Below are 15,937 nucleotides of genomic sequence, written 5' to 3' on the forward strand. Positions count from 1 at the left end.
AACGAGATCGTAGGAATAAACTGATCGAGAAAATGACACAAAATGCCACTTTACGATACTAAAGGGCAGACTAGACTAGACTTAACGAAAGTCCGAGGAGTACAGAAGAAAAGTTGAATTGAAATGAAAACATGATTTTGTCATCGTTTTAGTGAAAGATAGAAGGTCCAACAAAAGTTGCCGAAAGTGATCAAAGACATATCTGTGGATAATTATTTGAAACAATTTAGCAGGAGCTGATAACTACAGTTGTGCATTAGTTGTAAAATACGTTTAAAGGGCGCTCGGGGGCGAAAAGGCGCACGCGGATCGCCGCTCCGATCTCAGGCGCCGGCCTAGCGATCACCGAAGAGCTGCGAAGAAGCGTCAGGCGTCAAGCGTCGCGGTAATTGTCGTCGTTGCGAACGAGGCATGGAGTGGGGCTGAGATGCATCCGGCCGAGGGCGCTCGGCGGCGCCGCGGCCGCTCGGAAGCGGGGGGCGCGGGGCTGCTGGGGGGCGGAGCGCCCAAACCCAGACGCCGCCACGGCAAAAAGTTGTCGGCGGCCGCCCAGCTCAGGCAGACCCGCGAGGGTCGCATCGACCTAGAGACCCCCGACAGCATCCTCGTCAACGCCAACCTGCGCGCGCTGCTCAACGAGCGCACCTTCGACCTGCTGCCGCAGCAGTACCGCCTGCAGCTAGCGAGATTGCTGCCCAGCGTCGATCGACCGGGATCTGCCGGTCGACTCGGATCCTCCAGCCTCAGCAACGAGTTCTTCGCGCGCGCTTGCCTCGAATGGCGCAACGCCCTGCACGAGGGCGAGTTCACGCCCGAGAACCAGCAGAAGATCAAGACGGAGGCGGAGCGCGACAAGAGCCGTCTCGATCCCTGGAAGCTGAAACACTTCGAGCCGGTGTGGGGCGAGAAGCGTTTGAAAGCCAGACCTCCCAGTCCGGAACCGGAACCGGAACCGGAACCCCCGGCAGTGGTTCCCGAACCCGCCGTCGCTCCCGTGAGACGGAGAATCGCCGGAGCCGTGACCAGATCGTCCGCCAGAGCCGCCAGCGACGAATCTAAAGAATGCAAAAACAAGAGGGGACGTCCCAAATCGCACTACGTCGACTCGGCCGCCTTCGCTCGTTCCGCGTGGCCCGTGGACGACGAAGTCCCTCCTGCGGATCCTCTGAGAGCCGATTCCGACTCGGAGCGCAGCGCCAAAAGACGCGCGCTCCAAGAAGACGAGCCCCAAGTCCGACCGGAAACGGAACCGAAGATCCAACCGGAGCCGGACCAAGATATACATCTCAAAGATGTCAAAATAGAACTGAAACTGGAACCAGAACTCAAACCCCAACCCGAGATCGCCGAACAACCGGAACCGGAACCGCAAATCGAAGAAGAAGCGCCGCCGACGCCTCGTCCCCCGACGCCTCCGCCACCGACCCCTCCTCCGACGGAAGATCCGTCCGAACCTAAAGAGCCTCTTTCGATTCCGATCGAGTTCGACGAACCCGAAGACGAGAGCGAATCTCTGTCGAGGCAGTTCGTCGACGCGGAGCCGTTCGCCGTCGAGTCAGAGACCAACTCGAAAGGCGAACTGTCGGAACGACCCTTCGACCTCTTCGATCAGTCCCCGTCCGACCGATTCGACTACAACATTTCAGACTCTCCGGAAACCCGTTCCTCCGACGATGAAGCGATTCAACCTCAACCTGAAGAATCGGTCGAACCTATTCCTCGAAACGATCCCCCGCCGCCAGGTATTAAATCCCGCTCGTCCGTTATTTTAGCGATTCCGACTAAAAAAATTTTTTATTATCAGATATCAAAGAAGAAAACAGCCAGAGCTTTGACAATCGACTGTTCATCTCCGACGCTCCGCTGCAACAAGAACCGGAACTGTCGACGATACCTCAGTTGACCGACGTCGAAGTGAGGAATTCTACGAATTTGATAAATCGTCAAAGTTCAAATGATAATTTTGTAATTGTCAATTTAAGATTTGCAAAGTGGAAGCCATCTCTTCGACGGCGGAAGCATCGACCGAGCTGCCGCCGATAGTCGACGTTCCGCCGCCTACTATCTGCTCCGACTTTGCCGCTCTGCGTCCCGCCGGAGCGACTTTTCGACCCGTCGTAGGCATTCCGTCTCTGAAATCGGCTTACGCCAACGCTAACTCGAAACCTAAGACGAAATCGGTCACGAAGGAATCCGCTAATAGGTGAGATTTAACATACGTATTTCTATGCGAATACAATAGTCGCGCAATATGACCGTTTCGCATTTTTGTCGCAGAAGTCGCTCCAACAATAAACCGCCTCCCGGAGAAATAAATTTAGAAAGGAGCTATCAAATCTGCCAAGCGGTGATTCAGAACAGTCCGAATAGAGATCAACTGCGGTGTCAGTTGAAACCGCCGCCGTCCATGTTGACCAACGGAAGCAATCCCGCCGCGATCAAAGGACAGACGGCGACCAAACCGGCTCCGAGAAGGTTCACTCCGCCTCCTCTGTCGGCGATACCGGCCACTGTCAAACCGCAGACCGCGCCGGTTGTCTTTAGACACGTTTATAACCAAGGAATTCCAGTGAATATGGCCGTGCTGCAACACCCCGAGGTAAAAAATTCTCACTCGATCCTTCGCATGCTGTCCGACTATTTTCATCTAATACGTATTTGCATATTGGATACTTATAAATTGATTTATTATTACGTTATTATTGATATAATTAGTTAACCGCTTCCTAGTCACAGTACTTTTTTAAAGATTACTTGAGAGAATTTTGCACAGACCCACCCTTTCCTATGCAGCGGTATAAAAATATTCGTACCAAAAAAATGCTATTGTAATTTTCTCGAGAAATTTGCTGATTTTTGAAATGCACAAAATACAAATTTCCGATTTAACTTGGGTATGACCGGGAAGGGGTTAAACTGAAATCTATAATTGAAATAATTATGACATTCTTTCAGCAAAGTATTCCAATCGTGAGTTTTTAATAAAACAGATGAACAAATTATAGTATAGAACCCTTTATTTATTGATCGCATCCGCTGTAGCAAAATTATTTTAACTCTTTGCGATCGGAAAATTTCACCAAACAGTCTGCGAATCAGTCGGAAGTGATTTTGCGCAATTTGTAGAGCACTTAAATAAAGGCATTTTTTATGTTATAGTCATTATTTTTGTAATATGTTAACCCTTTGCACTCCAAGGATATTTTTAAAAGTTTTTTTAGCAACCCTTAAGCCATTCTAGAACGAAAAACAGGCTTCTGATCTATGTAGAATCAGAACTGGATACCCACACGTTTTTGAAGAAACCCCTGTTATTTTTAACTGGTACCCGATTAATTAAATTCAATGTATTTGATTTCTCCATATGAAGTATATATCTCACACAATTTTTCGAGATGCAAAACTCTCCAGATATTCCATTTCGCAAAACCCATTTAGAAGTTGAGTGAACTCTTCCCCGCAACGATATTCAGTGCTTTCAAAAATCCGCTGAATTCACAGCTGCATTCAGACCAGGTAGTGAGAGCAGTGTATCAAAAAAAGACGGGATAATAAATATTTATTATCGTTTTAGAAATAACAAAAAATATTTGTTCTTCACTTTTGAAAGTATGAAAAAAACAGATTCTGCATGTACAATTAAGTGATTCATCAATAGAAGATAATAAGATGTTATGATGCTTTCAAGTTTATAGTCCATGAGAGTTGACTATGATCATCGCTTCATAAAATTTCTGTTAATTCTTTGACTCATAGTAGAAACACATTTTTGTTGTCAACAATATATTGAAACATGTGAGCTGTTTAACATGTTTTTACGATAAGCAAATTCGTGTATTAAAATTGTTCCACATTCACGGACAAAGGTGAAACAAGAATGGTCTGAAAACTTTCTTTGCCATTTTTATTATATTACTTGGTTTCATTACAAAATTTAATTTTTCTTAGATACAACTTTATAAAAATCATATTAGTTTCATCTGATATTCCGTTTCCAAAAACAATTTTCGATTCTATTCAGCTTTATAATTATAAATATATTGTTGTATTATATATAATTGGTATTATGAAGCGACTATATCCATAATATAACAATATTGATATTGAATTTTTATATAACAGCAAGGAAGAAATACATTTTTAATAAATTTTACTTTGAAATTTAAAAAAATGATCTTATGCGTCTAATGTTAATTAATGGAAAAATACCCAAGAACTAAGCAATTAATTTAGCTGCATATTTGGATTCTCAACCCATATTTTTTTCAATGTTCGGAACAAAAAGAATTCCCATATTTATGATTATTTTCACTATATTCAAATTCATTTTTGTCAGTTTGAGACATCCTTCTGGACTATAGATAAAAAATAAAACACTAATTTTAATATATAATTAACTAATAAATGATAAAACCATAGAAACGAATATAGTCCAAATAAGAATGAATTACTGCAGAAATATGTAAGATGTTCGCGGCGATAAATCATGACACAGACTATTGTATCAAGATCCGCTACATCTGCAGGACATTTTTTATTAATTTCAGATGATGAATGAACGGGTATTTGGTCATTAAATGGGAAATTCGTCTCTTTTTAAACCATTACCTGATGTTTCTGAAATAAAAATAATAGAATAGAACTAAATTATTTTAAAAAAATGTCGAGCCGTAGGAGTTGCTGGTAAAAAAAAACATAGGAGTTCAAAGGGTTAAGAACAATATATTTAATTCCACTAGGTTTAAAAAAATATATTTTTTATCATAAAAAAAATCATAGATAAATAGAAAAAAATTAAACACAATATTATTTCATGATCAAAAAACTATTTTTTTATTTGACATTATTCACATAACATCTATAAAGCTCAAAAATAATAAATGGTCGTTAACAATTATTAACGATTAAAAGGTTTTATTTTTAAAGATTTTTGAAGTGAAAAATATTTTGTTCTTCGCTCATGAGTCTTAAACGCAAAGATATGTGAACTCGATTGATCAATATTTCAAACTTAGGTGAAATTTTCAATTTACGAAAAAGGTTCTTGAGAGCAAGAATATTGGGATGCCCTGTCACATAAATTCCCATGTTTATTACACAGATGACAGCTCTGTAACAATGCAATGCTTAATTTCAAAAGATATAGTTTTTTATTGAAAGCGAAACACTTGCATGTGTTCCAATTCAAATTAAAAATAAGTAAACAGCAGTAATGTCATATTTATTACTGAAAAAATTCGGTATCAATAAAATAAACACCATTCCTTGAAAAATAAACACATCTATTATTACCACAATATTGATTAATAGGAATAATATATTATTTTAAAACAATAAATAAAGTTAAAAATTCCACTAAAGTATTGCATATGAAATGCTGCCTGGCTTTGGAGCACAGTGGAAAACGATGGTGACATCCGATCGTAAAGGGTTAATTAATAAAATATTGTATTGCATTAAATAAAAAAATATTTTTATCAGATGATTGAAAATCGAACCGGAAATATTGGTCAGTACATTCTTGTCCAGAGAACTTCCGGCGTAGCACCGAGAGCATCGAGCGCTCCGCCTTCGAACGATGCAAATTTGGTAATCTCTTCAACCTATCCGTCGACTTGCTGACCTTAAATACTCAAATTCGTTTCGTCGATTGATAATAAACATTTTTTGTTCAGATACAGATGTGCGTCAGCAACAAGCTTCAAAGTCGCCCGGCTAGTGCGACGGAATCTCAAAACTTGGACGACGCGCCCCTCCAGTCGCACAGTCCGAGCCCCGCCACGCAAGCCGTCTCCAGACGTCCCACTTGCTACGCGGACGACTCCCACTTCTTGGCCACCGTGGATCCGATGCACTGCGCCGACGCCAGCGTTTACCCCAACGCTCAAGAAGAATCTCTGCCGGGCGAGTCGGCCTGCGTGTGTCACTTGCGTCCCATGGTCGCGTGCAAGAAATGCGGGGCGTTCAACCACGAAGACTGTATGAGCCCGTCGAAACTCTGCGGCAGGTGCTGAAGAATTTCCATGACAGGAACGATATACTGGGTCGACGCTAGCGAATGTTTATATTTAGTTAGCTTTTAAATTCGTTTATAATTCCAAACTGCTGCATATTACAGGTAGAACGGCGAATCTAGTGTGTTTAATTGAATGTCGAACGTTGAGTTTTAAACAGAAAAAAAGTATAAAGGAAAAAATATTCATTTGAAATTTTGCTTGATATTCTTTTAATTTATTTTTGTTACAAAAATAATGTATTAACCAGAATATAATAAAGATTTTGTATTTAATTTAAATTAATTTGTATATAAAACAAATATTTATTAAAGTAATTAGGGTTTTAAAATATTTTTTATATTCAAATCTGTCAAAAAATATTAAATTATGACAACGTTGTTTAACTAGAATTAAATATATAAGTGTTACATAAAATGGTAATTTTTTATTAACATTTCTTTGTATATATTCTTTCTAAATCTTTTTTCCCAGTTTAAAAAGTTTTTTTTTATTCTCAGTATGCTTTGATGCTTGTCCTTTCTCGTTAGTTTTTTATTCAAAGTTAATCACTACCTTCATTCCTAATTTCATCCATGCAGATAAAGCAGTAAGATAGATCGATTGTTGACTGTTAAAGACTAGATTTGCCGGTCGCCCTATAGAATTCAGATTTTTGTTGTCTTGCCATAGTTTACGAAATGTAATTGCGGTTTTAGCTGTAGTGCGTTTTGAACGTTGAATCGGTAAAAAAAGTGAAAAATTACAATCGATAACCCGATATATCGCGCAAAGCCTATATACCGTGTTACGTTCGATGCTATATCTGCGATATATTTATCGGACTATGTAAAACGTTAGCCTTATTGCGCTCTTTATAAGTTGCATTTTTAGTTTAGCAAAGAAACTCGCATCAAAAATTTATTTCGATAATATTCAAATATTCATTCGTAAGTGTATATTTATTGTTTGTATATAAAGCAATCTGTTTATAGCGTAGTGACGAGATATATAAAAACTACTTATATCGGTTTCTTTTTTTATGGAAATTGTTGTGTTGATAATGTCTTGTACCAAAGACTGATTCGTGGCGACTTTTGCCAAGTTCGATTTACGCACGTGAAATCTTTTCTACGACATAACTGCAAACATGTTTATCCTTAACGAGCAATAATTTTTAATGAAAATTTGATCTTGTACATATTGTATATGTAATATAATATATCCGTGCTGCACTTCCAGTTCCGGTAGGAAAACTAAATAAACTTACGGTATATTTTGTGTGTATATATATATATACATATATATATATATATATACTTATTGAAATAAATTAGTACGTATAAGTGAATATTTTGTTAAAATTAATATCGTTTCTAAAACATTGCCATTTACTTGGAATTAATATATGAAAACAATCCTTGCGCTTGTTTTTCGAGCTATTACTTAGGTTTACATTAAATTGAATCGCCTTATATATTTATTTTCTATATATTAGATTTGAATACGTTGATTATGTATAGTTTAATCGAAAGACTTGTATATTTTTATTTAACTATTACTTTTCGGTTTATAAATAGATTTATTTCCATTTAATCGAATGTATAAACGTACCCGTGACAAATTCGGTACATAGATTAAACTGTAAATATGTCTTAATGTTTAACGACTTTATTTTTACATATTAAAATAGTTTACATAAAAAAATACAGCTTTTAAACGAGACTTTTTATTAATTTTCCTTGATTTTAAATTAAAAGGAGGCGGATATAATCGAGAAGTGGGTCAAACGATACAATGTGATAAATATATAATATATATTTTAATTATAATTCTTTCATTGTCAAATGTGATGCATTTTTATTGCGACGAAAATCTATCAGTTGAGATGATCGAGTCGAAATTTCTCAAATACAATATATATGCGTAGCGTCGAGTGTGATATTTCAATCGCCTATAAATTTGTCTACATTTGCTGCGCGCACTGTAGCCCGCCGACTTGTTCTTGCTCTTCGTCGTCGAAGCCGTAAGCTTCCTCTCGGTGTTCCTCCGTGTAATCCATGAGATCTACCTCTTCGACGTGTTCGCCCACGGGCATCACGAAAGGCGGACGCGGCGAAAGGCACTTCTCCACCGTGAGAATATTTTCTTCGCTTTGATAGTGATTTTCCGGGAATGTCACTTCGAACTTTATATAAAGGTTGCCCTTTTCGAATGGCTTCTTATACTTGGGCATTCCCTCTCCTCTGATGCCTTTCACGTCGTCTGGCTTTATCACTTCTCCGGGCGCACTTTTAATGAGGAGCTCCCTACCGTCGAGATGCTTGACGACGAAGCTGAGTCCGCAGAGAGCCTCGGTCAGAGAGATGGGACGCACCATGAACAAGTTGTCGCCTCTCCGTTGGAAGACGTCGTGCCATTTCATTTGCAGCACGAAGATGAGATCGCCCGTCGTCGTCTGAGGATGCTGATCGCCCCCGCCCGCGAAGTATATCTTATGTCCGTCTTTCGTGCCCCTGTCGATGTGCACGTCCAGCGATTGAGTGGTGAGAACGACCATTTTGCCCTTGCAGGTTCGACAGAGATCTCGCTCGTCGAACGTCTTCCCCATGCCTTGACAGATCGTGCAGGTGGTTCGCATTTCTTGCCTAATTAATCCTCCCAACGTCCTGAAGGTCATCTGCACTCCGCAGCCGTTGCAGCCGGAACATACTACAATTCCTTCGGCTTTGCCCCCCATTCCTTTGCACGCGTGACATATCACATTTTTGCTCAATTCGACTTTGGAACTTTTGCCGTTGTACAAGTCTTCTAAGGTCACCGCCAGCGGATGCACCATGTTCTCGCCCTGGGGCTGCCCCGGACTCGACCTGGGCGGTATAAACACACATCTGGGACCGCCGAAAAACTGATTTCCGAACAAATTAGAAAATAAACTTTCGGCGCCGAATCCCTCCTCCTGGCCGCTGCCGCTCATCCGCATCCCTCTCAAACCGTGTCGGTCGTAGAACGATCGCTTCTCCGGATCCGAGAGCACCTCGTACGCATAAGAAATTTCCTTGAATTTCTCGCCCGCTTCTGGATTCTTATCGGGATGAAGCTCTTTCGCTAATTTTCTATAGTTCTGAAAACAAAAATTAAACAGATTAACAAAAACCAAATAAACAGATCTAAAATAATAATAGTGTATTAATTTATTAAAAACGTCTTTTCGGCACTGAAACTTGTTTACCTATGAACCAAAGAGTGTATTCAAATTTGAACCATTCGACCTGGAGAAGAATTATGCGATAAAGGAAGTATGCGAAACAGCATTGTGCATGTAAAGTAGATTGTCGTAAACCACCACTCTGGCTGTAAACATGAATAATGTTTTAAACAGTGTTTTTTAATATATAATTATATTTTTTGCCTTTTGAAAAAACAAGCAACAATAATGCGACTAAATTCAACTCTTTCAACGCTAATGATATTCATATAATACATATATAATAAAAATATTAATTTATAGAAGCTTAAAAAAAATTAAGCAAGATTATTTTATTTCGTTAGAGCTCCCGCATAAATTACAGGAGCCAAGGTTGCCACTTGCACACCATATTTCTTAAACTTGGGGGAGGATCAAACCTCAATTAGAACTATTAAATCTCACAGAAACAACCCTATCCGTAATTATCATCATTGGCTATACATACAGCTTTCAGTATGCTATCATTCAGTTGGAAACTCCTGAGAATAATTTTTACATCTATACCCACCTCTACTTGAAAATTAACCAATTACAAAATCATATTTAAATAATCTCAACTCGGTAATAATTGAAATAAACAAAGCCTACTACTGAATATGCCAAATATTAACTTTTCAATCTGAGCGACTAATAAAAAAAAGAAAGAATTTAATAAATAAAAAGATAACCAGACACTAAAGCGAAATGTTTTTCATTTAATTTTAAGCATGAACTAGTTCGATGACTAAATATAATAATTTAGACTTGAAATTAACTAGGTATGTTTTTTAACTATGGAATTGTAGATTGCAAAACATATATTTATAGAATGACATATATAACATTGATCCTCGGATGTTATCTTTCAAGACAAACGCGTGCTTGATATAGGTCAGAATTTGAATACGGTTGTGATCAGAATTTATATTAATAAAAGATCAGAATATAAACGGCCAGAATAAATATTAGATGGTCAGAATTTATATTAACACGTCCATTGCGTACAAACTATTGAGACAGTCAGTCATGAGGAGCTGATGAATTTTGAAAATTTTAATACACAAAAAAGCTACAAAAATTATAAAATAATTTAGGATTTATTTGTTTGACTCATTTCCGGCAACTTGAGCATGTGCGGACAAGTATTGTCTGATTATAGCTAAGTCAAATCACAATATTAAAGGCACTAAAGGCCGGCTTACACGCACACACATTTATATTACTTTTTATTTTTTGGTCAATTTTACATAAAATTGGAATAGAAATTTATTTATTTATTTAAATTAAGTTAAGACCATCGTAACCTAATAGGTTACCCCAATGCGTCACGATGGTCGAAAACAATACATTGTATTATTTCAATAGATACACAAAAAATAGTACATAGAAAGAAGTAAACAAAAAAAATCATTAAATATTAAAATTATATGATACGAACCGTACCAGCTTCACATAGCTGACATTAAACGGATCAATGTGCAATGCCAGTATATTAAGGAGCTGGATGGCGATAGCCATAAGCGAGTTGGCAAGTGCGAACGTTTTAGCCCCAACGGTCATCACAAGAGGACTCTAAACTGAAATTCCTCGAGAATAGCTGGATTGTCGACTTCGGTAATTTGAAGAATGCTTAGCAACATACAACTTTCTGCGAGAGCTCGGCGAATCGTATACCAACGTGATATAAGAACGCATAATAACCAAATATTATTTTCTGAGCCTTTTCGACTAAAAAGGAGTATTTGGTTATTCGGGATTCTAAATTATAGATCCCGATTCAAGAATGCTACGAACTAAAGTGTTATAGAGGTCGCAAATAACTGACGGATCATCAAAGTGAAAAGCGTTCCTCATAACAAAGTCTAGCATCTCGGAAGATTTATCACAGATGTCGTGTATGTGTCGTGTATTAGAGAACCTTCACTTGCTCTCAAAAGTGATTCCGAGGTCTTAAGTGGAAGTTTCTCTAGTCAAATGTTCCCATCGAGATCGTAGGAATAAACTGATGGCGATCAGGATGGAGGAAATGACACAGTAGGGTACTCTCCGATACTAAAGGGCAGACGGTTAACGGAAGCCAAGTTCTTTTTTACAAAAAAACTAAAGCACCGTGGGTAAATATTAAAGTTAATCCCTCCAAATGTAAATAATAAAGTATTCAATTGATGAACCCGACATCACAATATTATCCAAAATCACAAAAACACTAAAATTAAGTTTGAAAAAATTATTTTCTTGCCAAAAAGCTTGCACAATTGATGCAAGTAATTCTCAGAGATATTTATATCGACCAAATCACAGATGGTACAAATTGAAACTCACTGAGATTACATATAAGCAATATTAACGACGCTAAAGAATTTTGAGTCACATACAATCTAACTGAATATGGCTCCAGTGCTCAACGCACATGGCTATAATGTTTGTATGGACACGGACCAATTAACACTCAACGTGTTAATTGGTCAGAATTTAAATTGGGCTTGGTAGATTTTATATTAAATGGTAAGAATTATTTTGACAGATGGTCAGATTTATTTTTTAGTCAGTATTACTTGATCTGAATTTTAATCTCAAGATCAGTTTTATGCTGGCAGATGGCCAGCCTTATAATACATGGACATTATCAAGGTGTTTTAGGACCAACTTGTGTCAACAGATGTCAATACAAGCCAAGCGTGCTCTCCTCCGCCACTCAGTCGTTCATCCCTCCAACATACAATTAAATAGATTCATTTTGAATTATTCATGGGGTGTTCACTATTCTGACCAGCGCTCGTTCGTACCTAGCCTGTATATTTATATTTATAAATGTTAAAATTTTTTCAAATTCACATTATCGTCCTATATTTTTATTCTGACCTTGAATAATATAATTAAGCCCATTTATCATTTTTATTCAGACTGTATGCTATTTTTATTCTAACCCTTTGATATTTATTCTGAACCTGAATAATATAATTATAACCATTTATTATTTTAATTTTAATCGCCCTATATTTTTATTCTGACTGTATGCTATTTTTATTCTAACCATTTGATATTTATTCTGACACTGAACAATAAAATTATTACCAGGCTGTTAATAAAATTCTGACCGAGATTTGATTTTTATTTTGACCCAAAGTTGGTTGCATAGTATGATTCCCCGTTGTACAATAATTGCATAGTATCTGATTTTTTGGCTGACACAGAAATTTGAAATTTATTTACTCAAAAGCGATAATAATTTTTCGATGTGTCATAATACCATTTCTACGTTATACAATTTTATAGTAGCCTTATAAATGAACTCATCGTTCTTTCATTACCTCTAAAAATGAATTATAAACAAAAAGAATGTGTAAATATACCACTATTTCTACTAAAAATAATGTCCATCCTTAACCGCTTCCCGGTCACGGTACTTTTTTAAAAACGAAACAAAAACGTCTAGCACGGACCCACCCTTTCCTATGCAGCGGTATAAAAAATGCAGTTGTTATAAAACATTTATAAATTTAATTCTTGACAAAAAAAGACAATGATAATAATTTTCTTGAGAAATTTGCTGATTTTTGAGATGAGAATTCACAAAATACAAATTTTCGAATTAATTCGGGCATGACCAAGAGAAGGAGTTAAGGGACTCAACATGTAAATCAATAAATGTAATTATATCTCAACGCTGACATGTAGTCACATAGTATTGACTGTAAATATATCGACTAAGTTCGTTAACCTGTTCTTTGTTACGTCTTATCAAGGATGATTCAACTTCAGTTTCTGAACATTTTTTGAAATCAAATGTTCGATTAATAAAAAAATCCGTTAAATTTGTTGTTTTTTTTTAAAAAAGTTGAGATTATATTCGAAATATTAAAAAAAAAAAAGGTTCGGAAACTTAAGTTGGATCACCTTTTATATAATACAACAACATGGTGCAATATTGTACATTAGTCCTTCAGCTGCTAAACAAGGATATATCGTTCATTGAATCAGCGAGAAATAAATATAAAATTCATCAATTTCGCAGTCCATCTTTACAATACAGGATTAAAATAATTGAACAATAACAATAGAAAAAACGATTTATCTCGGATAATATAATCAAATGCAACTGAAATAAAGAATTTAATAATGTTTTCAATTGTTGCTAAAAATAAATCACAAAATTAAAAAATGTCTGTATCTCGCTCTCACCCTTACACACAAACATCGCATATAAGCACAATGAAGTATGATAAAAAATAAAATTAGCTGCCACAGCTGATGGGCCTGTAAGTTGCGGACACTCAATTTATTGGGATTTAAATTTTATTTTTGCTATTCTCTCATTCTTTTACAAAATATTTAAAAATCTAAAACACAATATTTATTGTATTTTATATTTTAAAAATACAAAAATATTTTAAGCAACGACAAGCACCTTTTCAGGAAGAAATAATCATATCTGATTATCATTAAGTATTTTATCCCATTTTAAAGATAAATCTTACAGTAAGTGTAATAACATATTTTTTGTAGTATTTTTTAAGCAATGTTTTCTAATGAAAAATGTATTAAATTATTGACTCATTTTTATGTGTTTAAAACCAGATATTGTTATTTTCGTTTGCAAAATTATGCAATTTATGAGTCGGTGATATTTTCATTACCGGCATTGTTTTGAAATTATTTTGTATTTGAATTTGCCTATTTTAGAAAATAATGTTGAAATTAGACCTGTAAGTGTAAATGAAAATTGTATCAATATTCATTAGATGCAACTGCAAAATTCTAAGTGAATTAAAAGAATAGTGATGAACATGTGTCGAGAATTGATTATACGTTACAAATGCAATCAATATGTTCCATGGTAGTTAATTCTGAAAAAAATTAAGATGATGGGGATATTTTGTGGTTCGAAGCAAGTGCGATATAGGCTTATATAATAATGATATTAACTTAGCAAAAACATGCGAAACGTACAGTTCTGATGATAAAATATATTAGTAAAAAATAGACGATATTAATAAAAAATTTTTGCATTCGATAGTGGGCTTTGTTAATGTATGTAAGATATAAAAAAAGTATTAATAAACATGAATCACAACCATAAAAATGATCTAATAACTGAAAGATCATCTTAGGGTGAGAATATATGACTTGAAATATTATTTTATATAGTATAACTTGAATGAAAAATGTACAAGGCGAAAATCCAAAATGGACGACTCCAAGAAAACCACCATAACCTCAATTAAAAAATAATTTCAAAGTAAAACAATTAAAAAGCACACGCGGTGACCGACGGAAATGGCCATCTCATCAATTTGGACGAGTGTCAAAGTATCGTCTCATCGTCGCATCGTCGCGACCTCGAAACGGAAACCCGACAACGCAAGACGCAGCGGAGCGACGAGACGACGAGACGACGAGACGAGGCGACGAAGCGACCGCGCGAACGGAACTGACTGGCTGACTGACCCTCTTGATATCGGCGTTGGAGGCATTGCGGCGCACGCCCAGCAACTCGTAAAGTTGATCGTCAGCCATCGGGAACCTCGACAGTCGGACGACCTACGCGGACGGGGCGCTGATGCGTTTTATGCAGGGCAACACCAACCGAAGCCGACGATCAAATCAACCGAAAGGGGTAATATCGAAATGCTCAACTTATGCTTTAGTATATACACATCCACAAAAGAGTGATTTCAAATCGGAATAATTTTACACTTTTCCACCAATCCAGAGTCGGGTTAACAATTATAATGTGTTATATTTTTATTATAAATTATTGTCATCTTTTGCAATTGTGTATTGTTTTGTAATCAATTCAACAATTTCTCTAATATTCTATTGCTATTTTTATTCAATATTATATTAAAGAGATATTAAACTTAGAAATAAGTAACAAAGTGATAAGGAAAAATTAATGGAACGTGTAATTTCACATGGTCACCTTATTATGTTTCTCATCAATGCTGTCCACATCTTAGACCAAGTGTAATAATAATATAAATTTTAGAAAAAATTAGAGAGCTCGTAAGTAATTTTTTCTTTCGCTCGCTCGCGTGTTAAATGACGAGACTGAGTGAGTGATATGCGTCATCTAGGTCATTGCCGGGGGTTACAAGGCATATAATATTTTATATATCTATTTAACAAATTCTATAAACCAACACAGCAAAATTACAAAATAAATAAGAAAAACTTTTATTTAATTTTTAGTTATTTTTGCAGCAACAATATTACGTTGCCATTCCATTCAAAACCATTCTTTGATACGAGTATTTCTCATTATTCTTTGTAGAGATTACTCATTTTCCAGGGGGGGGGGGACAAAAGTTGGTCAATCAGTGTTCGTTTTTTTTTAATTTCTACAATATTTCATTAGGATTTACATATATATTTATCTAAGTTCATTATGGCTAAAACTTAGCTATACTCTGGTAGCACGGATTCTATTCTCTTAGCGACTACGTTCACTGTATTTAAATAATACACAACACGTAACTTCACATCGTTAATAAAATACTATTGCAGCGGTTAAATCTGTGTCTAATTGCCACTCGTCGCCAAAATAGGATTTCATTAAATGACATGCATTTTTCTGATTTAATTCAAGGTTGTCCCTGTTTAGTTATTCTTACCGATATTAATACGGACTTCTGATATGCGAGCAATTGGTTAAAGCATATTCAAACCGAATTTTGGTCAAAAAGGGAGCGCAAAAACAACTATCTCTTCTTAG

General features: G+C 36.5%; 2 protein-coding genes across 2 annotated transcripts; one reads left to right on the forward strand and one right to left on the reverse strand.

Annotated features, from left to right (window-relative positions):
* The first annotated feature begins 325 nt into the window (after positions 1-325).
* Asx (transcriptional regulator additional sex combs) lies at positions 326-8,953 on the forward strand. The gene is made up of 6 exons (XM_088189017.1): positions 326-1,742; positions 1,805-1,914; positions 1,983-2,203; positions 2,278-2,599; positions 5,482-5,589; positions 5,676-8,953. Exons 1-6 carry the CDS (start codon positions 428-430, stop codon positions 6,012-6,014), a joined length of 2,415 nt encoding a protein of 804 aa, XP_088045143.1. The 5' UTR covers positions 326-427; the 3' UTR covers positions 6,015-8,953.
* On the reverse strand, positions 7,829-14,829 carry LOC148233638 (dnaJ homolog subfamily A member 2-like). The gene is made up of 2 exons (XM_088189018.1): positions 14,671-14,829; positions 7,829-9,117 (listed from the first exon to the last, which is right to left on the reverse strand). Exons 1-2 carry the CDS (start codon positions 14,737-14,739, stop codon positions 7,960-7,962), a joined length of 1,227 nt encoding a protein of 408 aa, XP_088045144.1. The 5' UTR covers positions 14,740-14,829; the 3' UTR covers positions 7,829-7,959.
* Positions 14,830-15,937: the final 1,108 nt, after the last annotated feature.

Source organism: Plectrocnemia conspersa, unplaced genomic scaffold (assembly GCF_051122295.1).
Source record: "Plectrocnemia conspersa isolate PC_06_02 unplaced genomic scaffold, ASM5112229v1 ptg000007l, whole genome shotgun sequence".
In the NCBI taxonomy this organism is placed as follows: domain Eukaryota; kingdom Metazoa; phylum Arthropoda; class Insecta; order Trichoptera; family Polycentropodidae; genus Plectrocnemia; species Plectrocnemia conspersa.